The following is a 22,414-nucleotide window of genomic DNA, read 5'->3' on the forward strand; positions in this document are numbered from 1 at the left end:
GCAGTGTCACTGGCCCTCATATGTGGGATTTGAACCAGGGCCCTCTGGCGTCCCAAGCCAGCTCTTAACCAACGCGCCACTCGGCCGGCCCTAAATCAGTTTTCTTTAAATTGACCATAAGCGTTTAAGTCTCTTCTGAGTTAGTTTTCCCACCCGGCTAAAGAGAAGAGCGACTCTCCGAGGGAGCTGGGCTCTTCGCTGGACCCTGTGGGTCCCCGAGTCCTTTGCTAGCACAGTCGGGGAAGGTGACCTCAGCAAGCGCGAGCCGATGTGCTTTCAGCCTCTGTATTTACTGTGCACCTACTGTGTGCCAGGTCCTGCTTTAAGCAGCAGCAGGCAGCTTGTGAGCCACGGCCCAGTCATACGTCACTCCAGCGCGGGAAGCACCGAGAGGGTAAAAGCAGGTGATGACTGAGGCCGGGGTCAGCAAGCTTCTGTGAAGGGCCAGATGGGTGACGGTTTCGGCTCTGCAGGCCACACGGCCCCTGTCGCCACTCGACTCTGCCATCAGCACGAGAGCGGCCACATGCGACACAGACGCGGGTGTGCGCCAGGAAAACGTGGCTTACAAGTCAGGTGATGGCTGGATTGGTCCACTGGGCTCCTGGCTTCCACCTGTGAGTGGGGACATCTGTTCGTTAGAAAAGCTGGTCAAGAAGGGTGACACGGAAAGACCAGGGCCAGAGCGTTCTGGACCAGGGGACAGCAAGTCCAAAGGGCCTGCAGCAGCACCAGGCGGATGGCGGGAGATGGGCCAGGGCACAGGGCAGGGCCGGCAGGGGGCCAGATCCGCGGGATGGCAGGGGCACTGCCCTGGCGGGTTAGCAGGAAGCTGTGACTGGGGAGCGCTGGGCGGTCAGGCTGGAGACACGATCGATGGTCCCTGTAGGCAGAAGGTCCCAGAAGAGGCCATGTAGGCGGCCACGCTGTGTCCTCGGTGGCGGGGCCTTCAGGGAGAGCCCTGGCGTGCTTAGTCCCCCTGCCTGTTTAAGAGGGGGAGCCCTGCAGCGTGTCCCCCGGCACCGCGGCTGTGCGCGGCCGGCTGCGAAGGTGTGTGCTGTGCCGTCTGCAGACACCCTTCCGGCGGGTCCTCATGGCCTCTGTCTCGCAGGGTTCGGGTGGCGTCTTCTCCTCGAGGCCCACCATTCTCCAGGCCTCCACTTCCCATCTGCGCTCGGGCTCTCGGAGGCCGAGCTGTGATGCGCGCACCCAAAACAGCCGCGTGACACTGGTCTGCGCCCCAAGAACTGCCCGCTGCCCTTTGCACTGACTTTGACCTGACACTGTGCTGTTTTGTTCCCTGGTTCCCATGTCCCCATTCGCTTGACCTCAGCTTGGCTGTCCCGCCGTGGGGCCTGCTGGCCAGGTAGGCGCGTGGCTCGCCCGCGTGGGGATGCTTGGCCCTGCCCTGTCCACACAGACCTGGTGGGGCAGCGTCTGCAGGCAATGGTCAGAGGGTCTTTGTTCCTCCCGGAGGTGTCACCCAGAGCTGCCTACCTGCCACTCTGCTCAAAGGGAATGGAGAGCGGACCTGCACCCTGTCAGCCTGGAGAGGGTGGGGGTCAGCGAGGGTCCCTTGCCACCAGCTGTTTCCCTGGGTGTCCAGTGCAGAAGACATGGCCAGCCCCCCATGTCAGACCCTCTCCGTGGGCACCGTTCAGTGAAGCGGGGTCTCGGACCCGAGCACGTGGCCCTGAATCAAGGCGCCTCTGTTAGCAGGCTGAGACCCCTGACTGGTCGTGTCCTGGTCCGTAGGGTTGGGACACTTCACAGGGTGTCATGAAGATCCAGGAGTGAACTTGCATAAACTGCTTAGTGGGCGCTCACTCACAGTAGGAGCCGCGGAAGCGTCGGCTTTGAACACGGGGAAGTGGCCTCTGTTTTTATCCAAAAGTGTTTTGCTTTCCCATAAATTACAGAACGTCGAGTGATAACAGTAACAGTGGGAGCTGCAAGGGGGCTGCACTGCTAACAGGAGGAAAGGACTGGTCAGGACAGTCGTCACAGGCGTAAGGGGGGGGTCCGGTGACAGCGAGGCACTCGGGAGGCTGGAGAGTGTGTCTGCAGGACACACACTGGTGGGAACTCCCCTGCCACTGAAGTCACAGTCGGTGACAGGAGCCAGGCCTTTCTCAGGGACACGCAGGGACTGTTCCTGCGGCCAGACTTCTGGCCCTTCCGGTGTCCCCACGTGAGCCCAGACACCTGTGCTGGTGGCCAGCGCCTTCCAGCCTCGTGGGTCAGCTCGGTGCCCCGAGTGCGCCTGCTGCAGTGGAAATGCAGCCGTGGGCCCAGCGCGGGGCCGCACCGACCTGTCCGTGGCCCTACAGGAGGAGCACAGGTCTGGGTCCGACAGCCGCCCTGACCCTGGACTCGCCGCTTCCTGCTGGTGATGATGCAAACACTCGCTCCTCTGTGCCGACCTCAGACTTCCTCGTCACTAAAATGGAGGCCAGGTCAGAGCCTCGGGGTTCCCAAGGGTTCGCTGTGCAGCCCAGGATGACTCAGCTGCCGGCCAGGTTCTGCCTCACTTTGGCTTCTGTGGAAACAGGTGCCTTCTCTCCAGACGTTCTGTGTCATTTCTCAGCGTGTAATGGGCTCTGCAGGAATGGCCCGGCCAGCTGTGGGGGAGCCAGACCGCACTGCACACCCTTTCCAGGGCCACTCACTGCCCGTGTGCTCGGGGCAGCTCTGCTGCCAACGGCACACATCACCGCGAGTTCTGTGCTAAAGCAACAGAAATGTGTTCGTACAGTTCTGAAAGTGTGACATCTAAAGTGGCTGCAGGCTGTGTCCCTCTCAGAGGCTCTGGGGTGGAGCGACGGAGACAAGCCGGCCCGGGCAGCTGGAGGAAGCGAGGACCCACTCTCCCAGAGGCTCAGTGTAGCCTCTTCTGCACTTGTGATGACACTGGGCTGCCAGACAATCCAGGAAAATCTCCCCTTTCAAGATCTCCAACCTGATCATTTCTGCAGTTTCTTGTGCCATTTAAGGGGCCGTATCACAGGCCCTGAGAAAGGTCAGCATAGTTGTCACTCTCACGCTGGTGAACAGCCACCAGCAGCTGAGTTTCTTGGGGCACGGAGGGCAGTCCCTGGGGTGGTCACTGGGCAGGAGGGGGCGCAAGCGAGTGTGGGTCCTGAGTGGCTCCTCACCAGGGTTCAGCAGGGTGTCAGTGCTGGGCATCTCCTGGGGGTCCCCCCCCCCAAGTGGGTCCTGCTTTCCACTGGCCTGTGGGTCTCAGCGTGACCATGTAAGCCAGGCAGGTGTGTGCAGTGTTGGGGCTTTCCTACTGGAACCTTCCTCAGAGTTCTGTTTTCTGAATTTCACCTTTTCTTCCCTCTTTAATCCCCTCCGTCTCTCACTGACCCAGCATTAGGTCACTGCCATGACTGTGCCCAGCTCCTCTGCTGCTGTTTTATAGGGAAAGCCCCCTTTACACCTTCTCCGCTTCCTGCTGTGCCAGCTGGGGCTTGCTCTGACCTGGCCAAGCTCTAGGCACAGACCCCTCCCAATGTGGGGGCAGCGTCTGAGAGATGTGGCCAGACCAGGAGGCTTCTCCCATCCCTGGTCCCCTGGGGTGAGGTGAGGGGATGGTCTGGTGTGTCCCGGAGGCGGGGCTGCCGCCTGGTCCCTCCCTCTCAGTCGCCCGGACCGACCCTGGCTTCTGGGTGCTGTCCAGGGAAACTTGGTCCCGGGGTCCGGTGGCCCCTTTGTCAGGGCGGCACAAGCTCTGGGTGTGCTCCGCCAGCTCACGGGGTCCCGTAGCGGCTCCTTCCCACACTTCCCTGCCCCACCTCAGGAAGAGGCCCCGGCCCGGGTGGGCCACACCCTTCGCCTGCCCTGCCACACCTGGGCACACCTTCCGCCAGGACACCTGGAGGAAGAAGAGGCTGCCAGGGGAACGGGCGCAGCCAAGTGCAGTCTCCTGCCTGAGGCGGTGTGCTCAGTGCTTTTCCAACGTGATTTCCCCAAATGGCTGCGTTAGCGACAGCACCTTCTGTTCTGCACTGTGACCCAGAAGTGGCAGGAAGGTGGCAGACCACCTTCGGAGGGGAGCATGTCCCATCTCCTCCACGCCTGGGGTGAGGAAAGAAGTCCCCTGTGCCTCCCGGCTCTGCTGGCCTCTGGCACCCCACACACGTCCCCGTGCTGTCCCCTAATCAGCAGCCTGGCCATGAGAGGAGCCAGCGTGCCCCCTGCAGCGGACATGTGCAGCTCGAAGACCCCTCAATTCTCCTGGGGTGTAGCCCGGCCTGTTGGGACATGGTTCATGGAGGCTGTCACTTCACTAGATCTTCCGGGTGGGTAAGGGGCCAGGGGACCCTGCTCCCTTCCCTCCATCGCTGACACTGTGTGGCTGGCAGATTTTCACTGCCTTCATTTATTCTGGCGCAGAGCTTCCGGGAGACCAGTGGGGAGCCAGCTCTGCCCTCCTTCAGGGGCCCACACATTCGTCCCGGGCCTTTCCCCTTGCCTGTGTGAGCACGGACCTGCTCAGGGGACAGGAGGGGCTGGGGTCAGCCACACACCCAAGCCCTGTTTGATTATCTTGTGAGGATGGATGTGTGCAGAAATTATCCCCATTTTGCAGCTGGGGAAAGTGAAGGTCAAGTTTAGCACACTCACCCAGTCCTGCCCGCTGGAACCAGATCTGCCCACCACTGGCCGGGTACTGGTGACGTTCTGTCCAAACAAGATGGTGGGAGGTCCAGGCCGGGTCCACCTTTGAACCCCTGTGCCCACCCTCCCTTTGGGGTGTTTCTGAATGCCCAGCTCGGCCCAGTGGGCCTTATCAGCACAGGCTAAACTGGGCCCCTGCACAAGAGGTCGAGGCTAAAGGAACCTTAAAACCGCTCACAAGCACCCCCACAGTTGGCGGTGTCCCCAAAGAGCACAGCAGCGCCAGGAGCATCTCAGGCTTTCAGGAAGGAAGAGAGTCACTGGGTACACAGACAAAAACGCATTCATCCCCACTTCCCTGTACGTCCGGGGCCATTCTGGGCACAGGACATCTAGAAGCCAAAACAGCCTGGCTTGTAGGTCCTCAGGGCTGGGACAGAGCTGCCTCTTTCTGTGAACAACCTGGAGATGGAGGAAGGCCCCGAGGTGGGAGATGTGAGGGAACCAGGAACTGCTCTGGAAGCTGGTGACAGAGCCTCCAGGAAGCGGCTGGACTCTCCCCAGAGCCACAGGCTCAGAGCCATCTGCATCCCTCACGTGTGCCCTACTCAGAGGTGAGGGATGGGGACAGAGGCCAAAGCCCTGGCAGATAGACATGCTCACTTTACTGCAACATAGATAATCCCACTGCACATGAGGCAATAAGAACCTAACATGCATTAGGGACAATGGCTATGGAGGTTGTGGTGATGGCGGTGATGATGACGGTGGTGGTGATGGTGATGGTGATGATGATGGTGATGATGACGGTGATGGTGGTGATGGTGACGGTGATGGTGGTGATGTGATGACGGTGATGGTGATGGTGATGGTGGTGATGGTGATGGTGGTGATGATGATGGTGATGGTGGTGACGGTGACGGTGGAAGTTAAAGAAGTGACAGTGGAAAGAGCTCAAGGCTACAGATAGATTTGTGCCCCCCCCCACCATGCTTCATCCATCAATTCCTCATCTGTTTATTAAACACCTGTTCTAAAGCAGGTGCTTGGTTAGGCACTCCTGCCCAGGCCCTGCAAACAGTGATCAGGGTTATGGTGTCAAGCTCCTAGGGAAGAAGCCTTCATCCAAGGGTGCCAGGAAGGGCCCTGGGGGCAGAGACAGATCTCGGGGTGGGGTGGAGGAGGGAAGTGCGGGGTGCAGCACAGGCCAGGTGCGAGGACTGGACCGACCTGGGGCGAGAGCTGCTGAGGGGTTTAGTGATGCTGGAGCAGCAGGGGTGAGGTGAGGAGAGGTGGCCAGGAGGTTTCTGAGTGCACTAGTGCTGGGCTTGGAGAGGAGGCCAAGGAGGAGGGGTGAAGGGGGGAATGGGGAGGCTGAGACTGGCCAGCACCCTGTCCCTTTAGAGGGTGGCCGTGTTGTCAGCCCCGTGATCGCCCGCCCTCAGGGCTGCTCCCTCTGCCTCCCTGCCTGCATGGGGCCCCCTCCCACTGGGTTTTCTGCCCTCCGTGTGCGAACCAGCCAGGAGCCCGGGCTGGAGGCCACAGGGCCGAGGCCTGGCCCCAGACCCCAAGTGAGACTCAGTCTGACTGTCCACTTGCTGCGAGGCTGCAAGCAGGACACGGCCGGGCAGCGGGAGGCGCTTGACGACCGACGCATGCAAGCTACTCACTGCTCCTTGAGTTTCCAGACTCCTTCCTCCCACATTTTCACGGCCACTAAATGCTCTTTCCCGGCCTCTCTGTGTGGCTGTACCAGTGAAAAGGTGATGGGTCCAGGTCCTGTTCCCTGCTCTCACAGGTCCTTTCTGACAGCCCTGTTCTGGGGGTGTTTGCTTGTGAGCGTGAGTTTGCAATGCAGGGAGGGGAGGAGGCAGGGTGTGTGGTCCTGGACGCCAGGATGGTCAGGTGGCACGCTGTGGACTTTAGAAAGGTGTCCCACAGGTGGACCCCGGAAAGCCTCCACCTTCCTTCACGTGCCCCCAGGGGGACGCTCTCTGTCTGGGGAGCTGATAGGTGGCTGAGAGCAGGTTGAGGGACAGCTTATCCACCGTGACCCTAGCCCCCAGCTCACTGCCCGGTGTCTTTGTCATCCGCGTACTCCCTGCCCACAAGTGGTCACATCTCTGGGCTTAGAGGCACGGGGCTGCCTTTTGCCATCAGCCTTTCCGGAGAGTCTGTTTGGCTGGTGGCTTGGATCTGGTGGTGGGCTGACCAGTATTTAATAATGAGCTCTGCTGTGGGGGAAAAGCCTGATACATAGAGTTTCCAATTTCTGTGCTGCAAATACTTCCTCCATGGCTGATTTCAAGCTCCCACCACGAGGTCACTGAAGTGGAGTTGGGAGAGATATGTCCCCACCACCTGCAGGTGCCAGGGAGGCCAGCAGGCTGGAGCAGAGACATGTCGTAAAGTACCTGGGATATGATGAGATCTACATATTTATTACTTTTAAATGCATCTTTCTTTCTTTCTTTCTTTCTCTTTCTTTTCTTTTCTTTTTTTCTTTTTCTTCTTTCTTAAGATTTTATTGGGGAATTGGGGAAGGGGAACAGCCAAGTTGTTGTCCTTCGATCTTAGTTGTGGAGGGCGCGGCTAGCTCAGCTCTGAGTCCAGTCGCCATCCAGCCACCCATCGGCAGCTCAGTGCAGCTCAGCTCAAGGTGCCATGTTCAATCTTAATTGTGAGTGGGCATAACCCACCATCCCATGTGGGAGTCGAACCGGCAACCTTGTTGTTAGGAGCACGTGCTCTCACCAGCTGAGCCATCCTGCTACCTGTTGGCAGCTCAGCGGCAGCTCAGCTCGGGCGCAGCTCACTGGCCCATGTGGGAATTGAACCGGCGACCCTGTTGCTCAGAGCTCGTGCTCTTAACCAACTGAGCCACTCGGCTGGCCCTAAATACAACTTATTTCAATGTAAGCTCACATAATTTAATTTTTAATGATGACTATTTTTAACAACTGGCTGGCAAAATTCTTGGAAATTTAACACTTGGTCTCACAAGCTGGTGTGAGCCATGTAGGCCCTTCCACTGGGAGGTTTTCTCATTGATAAACCCTCTCTGTTTTGTCCCTTTTTCTCTAGGCAAACGAGAGAGCAGGAGACACCCCCTGACTTTTTCTACTTCTCTGACTACGAGAGGCACAATGCGGAGATTGCTGCCTTCCACCTGGACAGGTGAGCCTGTCCCGCCTGCAGCTCCCTGCAGAGGCCGGGCTGCTTGGGTCTGAGCCCGGGGTCTCGCCCTTTCCGCCTCACCGCTCCCTGCCTGTGGGGCCGTCCCTACGCTGTTGTCAAATGACAAAACGGAGGCACGGTGAGCACTTGATTTGCCTGTGCTCTTGAGAGAGGTGGCCTGTGTCCTGGGGTTACACTCCGGACGGACGTGCCCTGCTGTGTTCCTGTACCGAGAAGAGCACCTGGCAGGACATGCCTGGGGTGGCTGGGGACCCAGGGTAGGCGGTGGACCATTGGGAATAGAAGAGAAAGAAAAGAGGGGCAGTGTATTGAGGGCTGTGAATTTTGCACAGAGAATGGCAGGTGCAGATTTCTCTGAGGCCATAGTGGGACTGAGGACACGAGTCTCACCAACTGTCCCCCCACCGTGGTCACCTGTGTCAGGGGCATCTCTACCCAGCAGAGTGAGTTCCTCTTAGGGCTCTGCATGGCCTCTCACTGCTGGGGAGTGGACAGGTGGTCAGTGTGTGGCTGTGTGGGGTGGATGGCCAGCAACCCCAGGCTCACTCGAACCCCTCACCCTCCAGGGGCAGCTCATGGCCTGGCTCTGGGGTCAGCCCCGAGGTCCAGAGGATTGGGAGACCCCGCCTCAGTCCTCCGGAACCTCCCCGTCTGTGCTGCAGGCCTCTGGCCTGATCCGGTCTGAGCCTCACGCTCGGGGTGTGGCCGCGGGCGCACAGTGTCGGTGTCACCGAGGCTGGTTAGAATGCAGAGTCTAAGCTGCACCCTGGCCCGACAGACCAGGCAGAGCCACAGGCCCCAGGAGGCAGAGAGAGGCGAGCTCCCTCGGCCCCCCTGGAGCCGGCCAGAGGGGCATAAGGCGAAGACCCCTTCCCCTGTCCCTTTCCACCAGGATCCTGGACTTCCGCCGGGTCCCTCCCGTGGCCGGCAGGATGATCAACATGACCAAGGAAATCCGGGACGTCACCCGAGACAAGAAGCTGTGGAGAACCTTCTTCATCTCTCCAGGTAGCCAGCGCCGGACGCCCGCCCGCAGCCGCTGCTGCAGCAGCCGCTTACGCGCCTGACCCTCACACATGGCACCTGCGTACAGCACTGGTCTGCAGCCTGCTGCTCTCTCTTGACCACACGCCTTGTGCCCTTCCATGTTGAGGGCTGTCTGTCCATCCGCATTGTGACTTTAAGAGGCTGCCCCCAGCGGTCGTGCTGCCATACGTACGCAGTTGGCCCCTGGGGTGGGCACAGAGATTATTTCTGCCATGTGTTTGTTTTCAAAGGCAAAATGCATCACTTTGGAAAACTCCCAGGCTCTCCGGGAATCTTCTCCAGAGGGTCCAGCCGGAGGAGACCTCTGTCCCCTGCCGGCCCCAGTGCTGGCCCCTCAGAGTGCAGGCTGGGCCACACCGGGCTGTGTCCCTGCTCTCTGTTCATTTCTTTTTGCAATTTTTATTGCAACATTTCTAGTGATACATTTTCAAACACTAAGAGAGCAACGCCTCATCCCATGTGCCCACCGCCCAGTTTAGCCATCGGCACCATCCTTCAGCATCAGACACAAGTCCCCACATCTCTGTCCAGGACTCGCTCCCGGGGCTGTCACCTCAGAACTGCCCGGAAGGCTGTCTCAGGTTGGGCAGAGAGGGGTCAGAAAGCCTCTGTTACCGCTGAGAACATGCTGTGGCCGTGGCCACTCAGGGTGCACAATGTCACCTCACCCCAAATGAACCCAGTCCCCGTGTGTGCCAGCAGGTCCCAGACCCCCTTGGATGGGCCGCTGCTCCTGCCACCGGGGCCAGAACGGGGTGGGACAGGCCTTAAGGGGACATTCCTACCATGCGGAGAGCAGGGGTGCTGTGCCCTCTACCTGTGGTCACACAGGGAAGGTCATAGTGGATGACCCCGCAGCATCTCGGGGGGCTACGCTCTGGCTTTTAATTCCTCGCGTAATTTTGAGGCTGCTGGCCTGTGGGGCACATGGTGTCCTTGTCCCCATTTCTAAAGGGTTTTCTTGAGGTGTAGCTGCTGTGGGGTCGTGAGACCCATCCCCACAGCGCGGTCCCCGCGACCCAAGCTGCTCCTGTCTCGCTTCCTGTCCTTTTCTGTGTGTCTCCTTCACTCAACAGCATCGATCTGAGATCCAGCCACGTCGTTGCGGCAACCACAGTGTGTTCCTTCTCATTTCCGTCCCCTGCACGGATGAGTGTTTTGTTATCTGCTCACCTGTGTGGGAGGGGTTAGGTAACTCGGCAAACCGCAGGGTGAAATCTCTAGAAAGGGGAACTGTTGGAAATTGCTGCATTGGGTTTCGCTTCCTGTGCACAGAGGGCCCCCCTCCCAGAGCCGTGTGTGACTCCTGGGGTGGACGGCAGCCTCAACATGGGCTCAGGGCAGAGCCGCCAGTGTCCAGAACCCTGCACTGCAAATGCACAAAGGACTGTGGGTGCCTTTTTACAAACAAAAAACAGAGTCAGTGATTAGCCTAAGCAGATAAATTAAGACACGTTCCTGTCCTCAGTATGCACGGGAACTGTCAGGCACCCCATGTCCCCCGAGTGTCCTACAGCAATGGTGTAAGGCCAGCATTTGGGGTTGTCATCTAAATCTCTCACGCCCATGTAGAGCCGTCACTCTGAGCAGTCCAGTCAGTCCTGGCAGTTGGACGTCCATCCCTGCTTGCTGGCTCCTGACTGCCTTCCCAGCCCGAACATAGCTTTATCGGTGCAGCTCCGGGAACCCAGAGATCTCGGCTGGCACCTCAGGCCCACAGCGGGACAGAGTCCACAGAGCAGCCGTGCTGGGGCCCAGCATGGGCAGCGCCTGCCCTACACCATCTCCACTTGACTGCCCGTTCCCACCGCCTGCTCCGCTGGCCAGGCTCTTTCCGAGAGCCTCGGCAGCGTCTGGTTTTCTCTAAGCAGCGGGCTGACGCGAGCCAGCTTGATCTCGGTGTGGGAAACGACACCTGTTTGGACTCGTTTGCACCATTTCTGTGTGGCCTACACTTCTAGGCCCATGGATACAAAAACTGCCGCAGAGGCCGAGCTTTGCTAGAGAGCCAAGCGTGGCTGACCGTGACCCACGGCTCACACCCCTTTGCCGCCAAGGACCTGAGTCGCTCTGCTCTGGGGTCAATAAAAAAAAGGGAAAAATCCAAACGGCTGGTGGGAGAGCAGGGTGCCAGCTGGGGGCGGGGGGCAGTGCCCGGGCCGGCATGGGGCCAGCAGCGGGCAGGAGGACAGGAGGCCTGGGAAGGGATGGGGTGGATGGACCTCCCGGACTGTGGCACACAGACAGATGCAGCTGTGCGAGTCGTAAGAGTTCTTTGTGTGAGATAAATACGAGACCCTTATCAGATGTGTGATTTACAAACATCGCCCCACTTTGCGGATCATCTCCTCACGTTCTTAATAGTAGGAATTCCTTTTTGAAGCCTTTGGGCACTGTCTCTGCAGTTTCCATAGACCCCAGTTCCTTCATTTTGAGAGTGACCAGAAAGCGCGTGGCTCAGATCCGACTCTAATGGCACAGCTGTGGCCTTGGGAGGGTCCGCTCCCTGCTCTGGGCCCGTGGGGTCAGAGCGGTCTGCTGAGATGGAGTGTGACTGTGTGCTGAGCCCTGCCAGAGGGAGGACGGGGTGGCCAGGGAGGGGCCTCTATAAGCAGCTGTGTCACTCTGCCCTCAGCCAACAACGTCTGCTTCTACGGGGAGTGTTCGTACTACTGCTCCACAGAGCACGCCCTGTGTGGGAAGCCAGACCAGATAGAGGGCTCCCTGGCGGCCTTCCTGCCAGACCTGTCACTGGCCAAGAGGAAGACGTGGCGGAACCCCTGGCGACGCTCGTACCACAAGCGCAAGAAGGCAGAGTGAGCGTGGGCAGGGCGGCTGGGGCGGCCGGGGCGGCCGGGGCCTCTCCCTCGTTCTGACTTCCATGGGGTCTTGGGCCTCGTTGGGCCACACAGCTGTGAGGAGTGGCAGAGAAGAGAGGCAAGCCCAGCTCTGCCTGCTCGGGCGTGTGAGGCGTCCACTCCCCCATTGTTAGACGACTAGGAAAGGCAGCCCCACAGTGCTGCTGCCCGGCCCGCTGGGGATGCTGCAAACAGCCTGTCAGTGTTCGCACAGGGCTTTCGCTCCCTCCTGCCCTCCTTGTCCCTTGTGCTAAAGACATCCCGTTCCTCCAGTCAGTGAGGCCTTGTGAGTTTTGTGTCCAGGCCCAGTTTCTTAACAGTGACCCTCTAAACACCTGGCATCCAGGCCTGGTGGTATCTCCAGGTATGGTCAGTCTCAGGCTGAGTGGAGGGCTGCATCACCTCCTAGCCCCATACTCCTGTTAATGCAGCCTCAGCCCACCACTGGTGCACGTCCATCTGCAGACACTTTGTTCTATAGAGACAGCGTTTCTCCAACCCCAGCCCTTCTTCTGCGTGCAAACCCCACTGTACAGAGCTGGGCAGCCCCAGAAGCGAGTTTGGGCCCTCTCACACCGGCTCCCCTGCAGGTGGGAGGTGGACCCTGACTACTGCGAGGAGGTGAAGCAGACGCCCCCCTACGATGGTGGCCAGCGCATCCTGGATGTCATGGACATGACCATTTTCGATTTCCTCATGGGTACGTCCGGCGGGCTGCTGGGCCCGCGCTGGGGGTATCTGCCCAGAGCTCCGGGCGTCAGGCCGCTGTGTGGAGGGCTGGGTCCCTGCCTTTACTCTGTTACTGCAGCTCAAGGTCGGACTCTGCTGGGAGGGACGCCGCCTCCGAGCCGCTCTCAGACACTCAGCTGTGCTGGGTTTGCTTCTCTCCTCAGGAAACATGGACCGCCATCACTATGAGACTTTTGAGAAGTTTGGGAACGAGACGTTTATTATCCACTTAGACAACGGAAGAGGGTGAGAGCCTGAAAGCCTGGCTGTGTCCCACCTTGCAGCGGTGCAGCCGGGACCTGCAGGAGCAGGCTCTATGTGGGGAGGGACACAGCCGCCCCCAAACGTCCTCTCTGTGTGATGCAGGGCGCTGGTAATCGGGGCTCCAGAGGACGTCATTTCGCCTAATTCTCACAGTAACCTTGTGAGCTGGGTCCTGTTATATCCTCATGTTGCCCTGGGGAAACTGAGGCCCAGAGAAGCTGCTGGCCTAGGAGAGCAGGGCTGCAAGGAGCAGGCAGGGACCTTCTACCCACACGCAGGTGTCTGGTACCAGCTCGCTGGGACAAATGGCCCCTGCTGCCCTGCCAGGAGGGCCTGAGGCCACCAGCCAGCTCTGACCTGCCCAATGCATAGGGTAGGGGGTGTGCCTGTAGGGGACTCCATTCCAGAAGGTTAAAGCTGGGGCCTCAGAGAATCAGCTTTGGGCACCTGGACAGTTTAGTGTGTGAGTCACACACTCCAGCTGTAGAAGATGCTGCCGGCTGACCCCAGCTGACTCCCCGGCCCCCACCCTGTGAACCCCATTCCTCAGCCTGCCCAGGACCCTGCATTTGTGAGCTTCTGTTCAGTCCAGCGGTCAGAACACCAGGCTGCTCTCAGGCCCTCACCTTATCCCAGGCCCTGCCTCTGGGGCTGGGGACAGCAGGGGCCATGTCACACTGCCAGTCCCCGGAGCCCTCGCAGCCCAGCCAGGCCCCCACAGGTGCTGCTCACGCGGTGCTTCTGTCCCCCAGAGAGGCTGGGCTGTCCTCCTGTGTGTCCCACCCTCAGTGGTTCTGCTCTTCTTCCGGCAGGTTTGGAAAATATTCCCACGATGAGCTTTCCATTCTGGTGCCTTTACAGCAGTGCTGCAGGTAACCCGCTCCCCCCTCCCCCAAAAGGAGCCCCTGGCCCTGTCACCTGCTGAAGGCGAGAGGCTGCCACAGCCACAAATCAGGCAGAGCCTCCCGTGCCCATCCCGGCCATAGGAAGGCATCCAAGCCCCAGTGGGACCCACAGCGGCTGGCTCTCCACACCCCAGCCAGCACCCCGAGCGAGGCCTGTCCAGCTCCAGCTCCAGGAGCCCACAGCCCATCCCAGGACTCAGCTCCCTGTCCCCCTAACAGCCCATCTACAGATGAAGACGCAAAGTCTAGACAATAGCTCTGCTCTCCACCCTGGACAGGGCTCCCAACCCTTTCCTCCTTTTGGCTGGAGGCGCAGACTGGGGGGCAAAACTGCCTGCACTTCCCAAGGGGGCATCTCAGTGTCTGCCCTGCTCAGCCGCCCCGCTAGGGACTGTCTCCCGGGTGAGCAGCACCGATCCCCCTGGCGGCAGGGGCCTGAGCAGGACCACCCTGTGAGGCACTTGGTCCCCGCGCGTCCCCGGTCCCCGCGCCCCTCCTCCAGGCCAGGCCCTGACCCCTGCGTTCCCTGCAGGATCAGGAAGTCCACCTACCTGCGGCTGCAGCTCCTGGCCAAGGAGGAGTACAAGCTGAGCCTGCTGATGGCCGAGTCCCTGCGGAAGGACCGGGTGGCCCCCGTGCTGTACCGGCCGCACCTGGAGGCCCTGGACCGGCGGCTGCGCGTGGTGCTGCGCGCCGTGGGGGGCTGCGTGGAAAAGGACGGGCTGCGCAGCGTCGTGCATGACGACCTGGACCCTGAGCACAGAGGCTCCACCCGGAGGTAGTGACCGCGAGCCGCCGGCCTGCGCTGCGGAGGCGCCCGTGCCCGTGCCCGTGCCGTGAGCGGGGACCTCAGAGGCGCGGTCCTATGGCGGTGGGTCCCACAGGACACGGCTCACTCGTTTTCAAGACCAGAAGAGGCTGAGGAGGGAGCGCTCTGTACTCGGGATGGAGGCGGCCTGGCGGCGGGCGCCGCCCTTTCGTGTGGAAGGGAAGCCTTTACTTACGGTTTTGCATTTATACACGGATTCGATTCCAGAGCCCAGACCACCTACCAAGTTCACACGAGAAGGCCGTTGCCCTCGGCCAGGTCCCCGTGAAGGGTCCTCCTGCTCTGGACCTGACTTCAAATACGTTTCTCCTCCCTCCTCGGGGCGGCACTTGGAGGCCTGAGAGTCCCCGCAGAGGCTGCGGGAGGCCAGCACTTCACAGACACGCAGCGCCCATAGGCCGACGCCCGCGCCTCCGGCTTTCCGGCCTCTGCGCCCCGCCCGCCGCGCCGGGACTTTCCAGTGGCGGCAGAGGCCGCAGCTGAACCAGCGCTCTGCACACCTGGTGCAAATGCGTCACGCGGGTCCTGTGTGGCCGTGGCAGCAGGCTCACCCTCGCTGCGTTTTTGTGGAATAGTTTGCAATGTGATAAAGTGCAATAAAGATACAGCAACATGTATTGGGGGGCCTCAGCTGCCTGCCCGCCCACCCTGCGAAAAGCAGGCACTGGGCATGGCCGAGGCCCCAGCTTGCAAGGTGCGGGGGTGGCGGGTCACCTGGGCTGGGAGGAGGGGCCTGCCATCAGGCAAGGGGGTCTGCCGCCTGTCCTCTCCTGATGTGGCCGGCTCTGGGGCAGTGGGTGACATCCCCAAACCACAGGCCGGCTCCAGAGGGTGGCATCAGGTGTGCATGCCGTATTTACCCAGTGGGAGCTGGGACGGGTGGTTGCAGGAAGGGCAGGCACAGGGGCTGCCCTGAGCCAAGGGTGGCCCAGGAGTTCGCCAACGCTTCCCCCACCTGCTGGCCTCGCCTGAAATCCAGCCCCAGTGAGCCCAGGAGGCTCATTCCAACAGTCACGGCGAGCATCTCCTGCGTGTGGGCGCAGGGCACCTCGATGGGCAAGCCCCCAGTGCTTTCAAAGCACGTGCGTCCCCGGGCAGAGACCTCCAGAAGCCACAGCCCCCTTACCGCTTGTTAGGTGTGTCCTCGCCCGCCCCTTCTCCACCGCAAAGCGGCCCACAGACAGCATTTCTGCTCTCCAGCTAAACTGCCAGGGCAGCTTTATTGTCCTCATTTTACAGATGGGGAAACTGAGGCTCAGGAGGGTAAGGCATTCTATCCACAGGTAAGTTGAGGTCCCTGGAACAGCAGAGCCAGCGTTTCGAGCCCTCACCTGGGTTCCGAGTCCCACCCGGGCTGAGCTCAGGTAAGGCAGGCTGACCCGCACTCCAGGCCGTCACGGGCATCAGGCTTCAGAGAGTCTCCAAAGGAAGTGAGGGGCGATGTGACACACTGGCCCCCAAAAGCCTGTCCCCACCCCGTCTCCCTGCCTCACACTCACGCACTGGCCCTACCCAGCTGAGTCACCTGGCCTGCTTGTCACCAACCCACCAGCACACCCAGCATCAGCCCCCCTCTGGCCTCAGTCACCAGCAGCTCCCTGGGTCTTTGCTGCAGGGACGGGACAAGGTGGGAAGGGGCGAAGCCCTGCCCTTCCTCATGGTGCTATGGGCAGTTCTAGTTAAGACTTTTTACAGTGTTCGTTTGTATCAAACGGATACGAATTCAGAATGCAGTTAAAGCTGCTGGATGTGTGGGAGATGGGGTCAGCCGGCGTGTGAGCTGTGAGGCGGGCAGGGGGGACCAGCCAGGCCTCCACGCCCACAGCTTTCAAGGCCCGTGGCTGCCTTGTGTTCTTTGTTCCTCACAGTTGCTGTGTGGGTGGGAATCACGGTCATATTGTGCCCATTTTACAGCTGCCTAAACCGAGGCCCAGACTGGTGAAATGACTTTCCTGAATTCCATCTGGAGTGGACCCCTATTTGCCTGACCTCTAGATGAGTCTTGTCACACCAGGCCCCCCCTCCTATCTTCAGAATCCAATCAAATATTTCTATCTTCAAAGCCAAGAGCCATGCCCCACACTGCCGCTGCCACAAACACAAACCCAGCAAGCCCAGACCAGCCTTTCCACCCAGGGCTCCGGCAAAACCATGTGACACAGAGGGAAGTGGGGCGGGGATGAGGTTGGGCCAAGGGATCTGGCACAAAATAAAGAAAAAGGGCTTTCAATTAAATTCCTCCTGGGGAAAGTCTGTTTCCCACGAGAGTTGTCAAGTAGGATAGCATTTTGCCAGAGGGGCCTAGGACAGCGTGTGGGGTGGGTAAGACTTCAAATGTGATTTAAAAACAAAACTGAGTAAGAGATGAAAACAGAGCCCCCCCTCAGTCGGCCTGCAATCTCACTTTGGAGAATCAAGAGGCAAGCAGTAGGGGGTGGCCCCTGGCAGGAGCCCAGGGAGGCGCTGAGGGCGAGGCCACTTCCTGAATTTAAGTAAATGAACAGGTAAGTGATCTGTAAGTGGGGACTCGTGGGCCCCAGGGGACAAAATGTGTGCAGGGGCTGTGGAAATGCAGGAGGGTGGGCACACCCCCATTTCCCAGCCCCCATCCCAGAGTCTGAGATGGATGAAGGAAAAGGACACCCACTCGTGGCCTGAAGAGAAAAATGGCAAAGACCACCTTGTGGACAGCGGGGCTGCCGGTGGCTCCCCAAATGTACCTGCCTCTCAATCAGTCACCTGGGAGCAAGTCAGATGCACAGATTCCTGGGGCCAGTTGCCCAAAGCCTAGGCCCATACAGGTGGAGGGACCAGGTGCTTTTGTCAGGCTCCCAGGTGGTCCAGAAGTAGGGGTCCTCAGGCATGGGGGTGATGCCTTACCTACATGGCTCCCAACGGCCACCCAGAGCAGACTCGCCCTCAGCCAGTCTCTCCCACAACAGTCACCACGGAAAACTCCACAAATCACTGTCCATCCACCCAAAAGGGGCCTTACCAGAAGCAGAGGAGCAGAGAAGGTCTGGGTGTGGGGGGCGGTCTGGTTAGGGGACAAGGAAGATAGAGCAGAATTCCAAAGCCCCCATATGTAGGGTAAAGGGGGTCCCCGTATGCACGAAGGGGGCTTTCTTAGTCTCAGAGCTGGCGTTTGGAAGGAAGGCTTTTGTGGGCTGGTAGAACCTGGGAGCCATGCCTTCTGGGTACTGGGAGCCGAGTCCATCCCATCTCAGAGGGGTGGGGATAGCTCCTGGCCCCATGACTTTAATGGGACAAGTCGGGAGAGGCCCACGGGAGGAGTCCTGGGGGCCAGCTGCTGGAGTGGGGGCTGTGGCGAGGGCGCACACCAGTGCCTCAGCCCAGGTCAGGGGCAGCCCACGTAGGCTGCGGTGGGTGCTCCAGTCAGCCAGCCTCAACCAAGACCCCCGTGTGTCCCAGAGCTGCAGCCTGCAGTTTTCCCAGCTACACTCAGCCAGGCTTCATGAGGTCCCTGCTATCTTGGGGAGGGCCCCGGGGACGCCTGCAACAGGTGATGCTGTCCACGTCTGGTCCCCATGCACCACCTAGAGGACAGCCTGGGGAAAGCAAGACCCGCCTCCTCAGGGCAGAGGTGACCAGAGCTGGGCCTTGGGTGTCCCCTTGCTCCTCAGAAGAAGGAGGGGGACACAAAGGTCCTCAGCTGCCTGACAGATGGGCCCCCAGCCAGGCAGGTCCCCAGCCAGGCAGGCCCTCACAAGCTCCTGCAGCTGCCCACCACCCACCGGGCCAGCCTCTCCCTCCAGTGTCCGGGGCGCAGGGTGGACCCTCTGGCCTCCATGCCAGGCCTAAAGCCCAGGCAGGAGCCTGTGGCTCTCGCTCTCCGCTGTCTTGCCAGGACCTGGCACGGTGCCCGGCGCTCCAAAAACACCTCCTAAACAAATGAGTGTGAATGCATGTTCTGTGCACCAACATTTACTGACGGACACTCTTCAACACAGAAGTTTGGAATTCATCTGGGAGGCAGGCGATGGAAGCTACTGAAGCGCTCGCCTTCCAGAAGCTTCCAGAAGCACCTCCTCTGTGATGCCATGGGCCTTTGCACAGCCTCCACCCTAGCCCTCTGCCCCATGCCAACATGGTTGTGTTCATTCCTGTCCTGAGCACTGTCCATCCATTTCATCAAGAGAGAATTTTCCTGGTCCTCAGCTGGAGCCAACTCGGTGGCTTTCTCCCTCCGTGTCAGACCATGCGTTCCTGAGACGGTCGGCCTCCACTTTCCCACTCGTCTGGAAGCAATGTGAGGACAGAGTGCTGTCCACCCCGGCGTCCCCAGTGCCTGTGGCACAGCTCCCTGCACATCCCAGGTCCTCACCAGCTACAGTTACAGACCAGCTGTGCCCAGTTCGGCCCCTATTGACCTCGTCTGCGTGTCTCTTGCACTGAACTTGTGGGGTTCCACCGAGGCAGCACCCCCTCCCGACCCTGCGCCCTGGCACAGGCCGGCCTGGTCCATGCCAGCTATCGGTCCACATCGTGGTGCTCCAGCACTTCGTACCCTCTCTAAGCACCGCACAGCTCCCTCTGTGGGAGACAAGGGCTCCTTCTGCCCTGTGTGTGGTAGCGGGCCCCAAGTGGGCCCCCAGTGATCCATTCCTCCTGGCATTCACGCTCTTGTGAGCCCCCAGCGTTGCACCAATGGTCAGCGATGGCATGTCGCTGCCGAAACGAGATTCAGAACACCTGGGCTCCCGCCTCCGTCTCTCGGATCTCGTGTTGTGAGCAGCTCCCAGCTGGGGACTACCTGGTAGGAGCTACAAAGCAGCCTGTGGTTTTTCGCTGCCTGTGCTAACCCTGGAGGTGCATGGGAGAGGCCACGCTGAAAACTGAGGACGTCTGCCACCAGCACAGGGCCTGGAGTAGCTCTGCAAGAAGCCAGGACACCCCAGGCCTGCTGCCACCTGCTGGCTCCCTTAAGGTTCAGCCACTGATAACGCCTCGTGTGGCATGCAAGTTGGGTGAGGCGGAGGCTCAGGGAGTCGCTAGAGTGGGAAGAGCTGTGGTCACCAGGTTAATGTAGATTCTGATTTGGTGCCAGTGCTGAGCCTAAATCTACTCAGCAAAAGTCTCAGAGCACACCGAGGCCAGTTGCTGCCCGCCTGGGTCCCATGGACTCCAATCGTTTGCCTAAAAAGAATGAATGCGATTCGGGCGGCACTGGCTGATCCCTGGCATTGGGGGAATTGGGTGGGGGGGTCCCAGTGGGTCAGCAGGGCAGAGCTGCGGAGCTCACCAGGCCAATCAGATTCCGATTTGGCCGTAAGCGTAGGGGGCGGGCTCAACACATTCAAGATGGCAGCTGCCCGCCGCCTGCACGGGAGAAGGAACTCACCCAGGGAAAATGGTGAGACTGTCCTCCAGTCCTTGCCACAAAGCCACACACCTCAGTCTGTCTCCCCCCACCCCCCGCGTGCCTCTGACTCCCCCCGAGTCACCATCCCTCCGCCGGAGCCCAAGGTGAGTGCCTGCAAATGAATGAGTCTGTGCGTGGGCTGTTTAAGAGGACGTCTGGGTTTCCTGCCACTTTATGTCCCACCCAGATCCCTACTGTTGTTCACGGTCAGATATTGTGGGGGCTCCTCTTCCCGGCACCAGTACTCCAGGCTGGGGAGGCCGGTGGGGGCTGGTGGCCCTGCTCCTCTGGGGGCCACCTCTGCAGGAAGATATCCTTCCCAATTTGTATCCGCCACACGGATACAAACTGTATCCACCCAGTTTATATCTCCATCCCTCCTATCAACCTCAACGTGGCTCCTTTTTTACATTTTTAGATATAGGACTTCTGTTTGGCTAGACTTTAGATGGCTCTCGAGGTTGGTTGTTCTATAATTTAGTTGTAATTTGAATGTGTTCACGGAAGGACACAGGCCCAGGGTTTATCTACTCCACCATCTTGGGTTTCTCTGAGAATTGACCTAATAAGTTATTTTTAGAAGTACTTAAGTAAATGGTTCAGACCTCCAAGAAACCAAAATTCATTAGAAAGGTTTTCTAACTAACCAACATTCGTTTTCTATTTAATTAAATAAGTGGACAACTTGTGCCGTTTTCTCCACCATCCATTTTTAAAGTTCCTTCCTTTAATGCTTCAGAAACTGCCCCCATGCCCTCCCCATACAGTGGGTGGGGGAACTTATTTGCAGCTGCTGCAATGCCCCCAGGCCTGACACATGGGCAGGCTCCCAGACCACCGCCTGCGCCCCCTCTTTCTCCCACATGTCCAGGGAGGTGCTTGAGAACAGCCTGCTGTGCAAAGCCCCTGCTTCTGCCTCTGGCTGCACGCTCACCGCCCCGGGTGGTGCCAGGCTCTGCGGCTGGGGGGCGAGGCTCTGTCTGACTGTCCTGGAAAGTGCCTGCCCTGCAACCTTAGCTCTGACCGACTCGTGAGAAACGGTGATTGTGCAGGTTTCCACTCTCGCTGCTGTGAGGGGCTGACAGTGCATTTCCCTGTGCCTCCTTCTGACCACAGAGCTGTGAGCTAATAAGTGGGCAGCAGGTTAAGCCGCTGAGTCTGGCAGTTGGTCGCACAACAACAGAAAACATTACAGAAATCAATGTGAATTCATATGTCATTTTTATTACACAAGAAACACACTGTCCTTGTACAAATTTAAACTCGGTGGCTGCTCCTCTCCCCAGAGGTCACCACTATCTTCCATTGACGGCGACTTCTTCCAGGTCTTTTTTTGAGAGGCCAAAGGCCTGCCTGCCGTGCCGCCTTGGCCAGGTGCTGGCTGCAGCTGGCGATGGGCTGCGTGAGTTCACACATGAAAGGAGCTCACTGGCACACGACACTGTGGACACAAACAAGATATGGGGCGATGTTTGGTCCTGTGCTTGTGAGTGGCCGACTGCAGGTGAGTTCAGCGGTTGCACCGCCTCCATGTCGCGCTATTTTAACGTCAGTGTTTTCCAGTAGCCCCTGGCTTTTGGTAATGAGAGAGCTTAAGTTAGAGCTGCTTACAAAGTCGGGCTGTGATCTCCACCAGCTGTGGGGTGCAGGGCCTGGCATGAATGCCATCTGTGCCCCTAAGGGGCTCACGTGCAGCCTTTACAAGGGAAGGGACCTTTCAGAGGCTGGGGCGGCACAAATGGGGCATGTGAAGTGCAGAATGTGCCAGGCGAGATGGCTTTACCTGGAGAGGTCAGGTAGAAAACATGGGGGTTCCAGGCGGCACCAACTCGAAATTCCCCTCCCCACAAGGTTGGGTTTGGGTCGGCCCCAGCAGGCATTTCCCAAGATTGGGAAGGCTGGAGTGGGGCAGCAGCTGTCGCTCTATATCTGACAAGCGTTGTGTCCTTTCTTTAAGCCAGTGCATGTGGTCACTGGTGCTGGCTGGGACAGGTGGGGTCTGGGGCTCCTCCGGCTCCTGCCACATCTTCTCCCTCTGCTTCTGCCTGACCGGGGCTCTCAGAAAGCTCACCAGAAGCTTCGTGGGAGGAAGTAGGGAGAGGGGAGGAGGGAAAAGTGGGGGCTTGCAGGTGAGTGGGTGTGGGCATTGCCATTCTGCAAAGAAAACCCCAAACTGAGGGGAGGTGCCTGGGCTCTGTCCTTTGGCACAAACCCTGACCCTGTGCCCATATTGATCTCCTAGGAAGTTCATTCTCACAGCTTTAGCGTTTTGGGGTTCAGCTTCTGTAACCACAATATGAAGAGGTGGGGAGAGAGGGTCTCCAAAACCACTGCAGGATTTTTTAATTAAAATTTTAATTTTGAGATAATTGTAGATTCCATGCAGCTGAAAGAAATAAAGCAAACCCTATGCACCCTCTACCTGGTCTCCCCAATGACAACATCTGGCCAAACCCTAGCATGACACCAGGACCAGGGTGCCGACAGTGATGCTGTCAAGACACAGAGCACTTCAAAGACCTCTCGTGTCACCTGTCATAGCCGCGACACTTCCCTCCTGCTCTCCTGCTTCTGGCCC

At 59.2% G+C, this 22,414-nt stretch overlaps 1 protein-coding gene across 1 annotated transcript in view; it reads left to right on the plus strand.

The window, feature by feature from the left end:
• Positions 1-15,070, plus strand: part of FAM20C (FAM20C golgi associated secretory pathway kinase) — a 36,016-nt gene extending 20,946 nt beyond the window's left edge. The window contains exons 4-10 of the mRNA XM_019637550.1: positions 7,708-7,800; positions 8,714-8,829; positions 11,504-11,684; positions 12,317-12,426; positions 12,620-12,701; positions 13,532-13,591; positions 14,157-15,070. Of these exons, the coding sequence (XP_019493095.1) occupies positions 7,708-7,800; positions 8,714-8,829; positions 11,504-11,684; positions 12,317-12,426; positions 12,620-12,701; positions 13,532-13,591; positions 14,157-14,406 (892 nt within the window). The 3' untranslated portion in view covers positions 14,407-15,070. The remainder of the gene's footprint in view (positions 1-7,707; positions 7,801-8,713; positions 8,830-11,503; positions 11,685-12,316; positions 12,427-12,619; positions 12,702-13,531; positions 13,592-14,156) is intronic.
• The last annotated feature ends 7,344 nt before the right edge of the window (positions 15,071-22,414 follow it).

Source organism: Hipposideros armiger, unplaced genomic scaffold, assembly GCF_001890085.2.
Source record: "Hipposideros armiger isolate ML-2016 unplaced genomic scaffold, ASM189008v1 scaffold_33, whole genome shotgun sequence".
Classification (NCBI taxonomy): domain Eukaryota; kingdom Metazoa; phylum Chordata; class Mammalia; order Chiroptera; family Hipposideridae; genus Hipposideros; species Hipposideros armiger.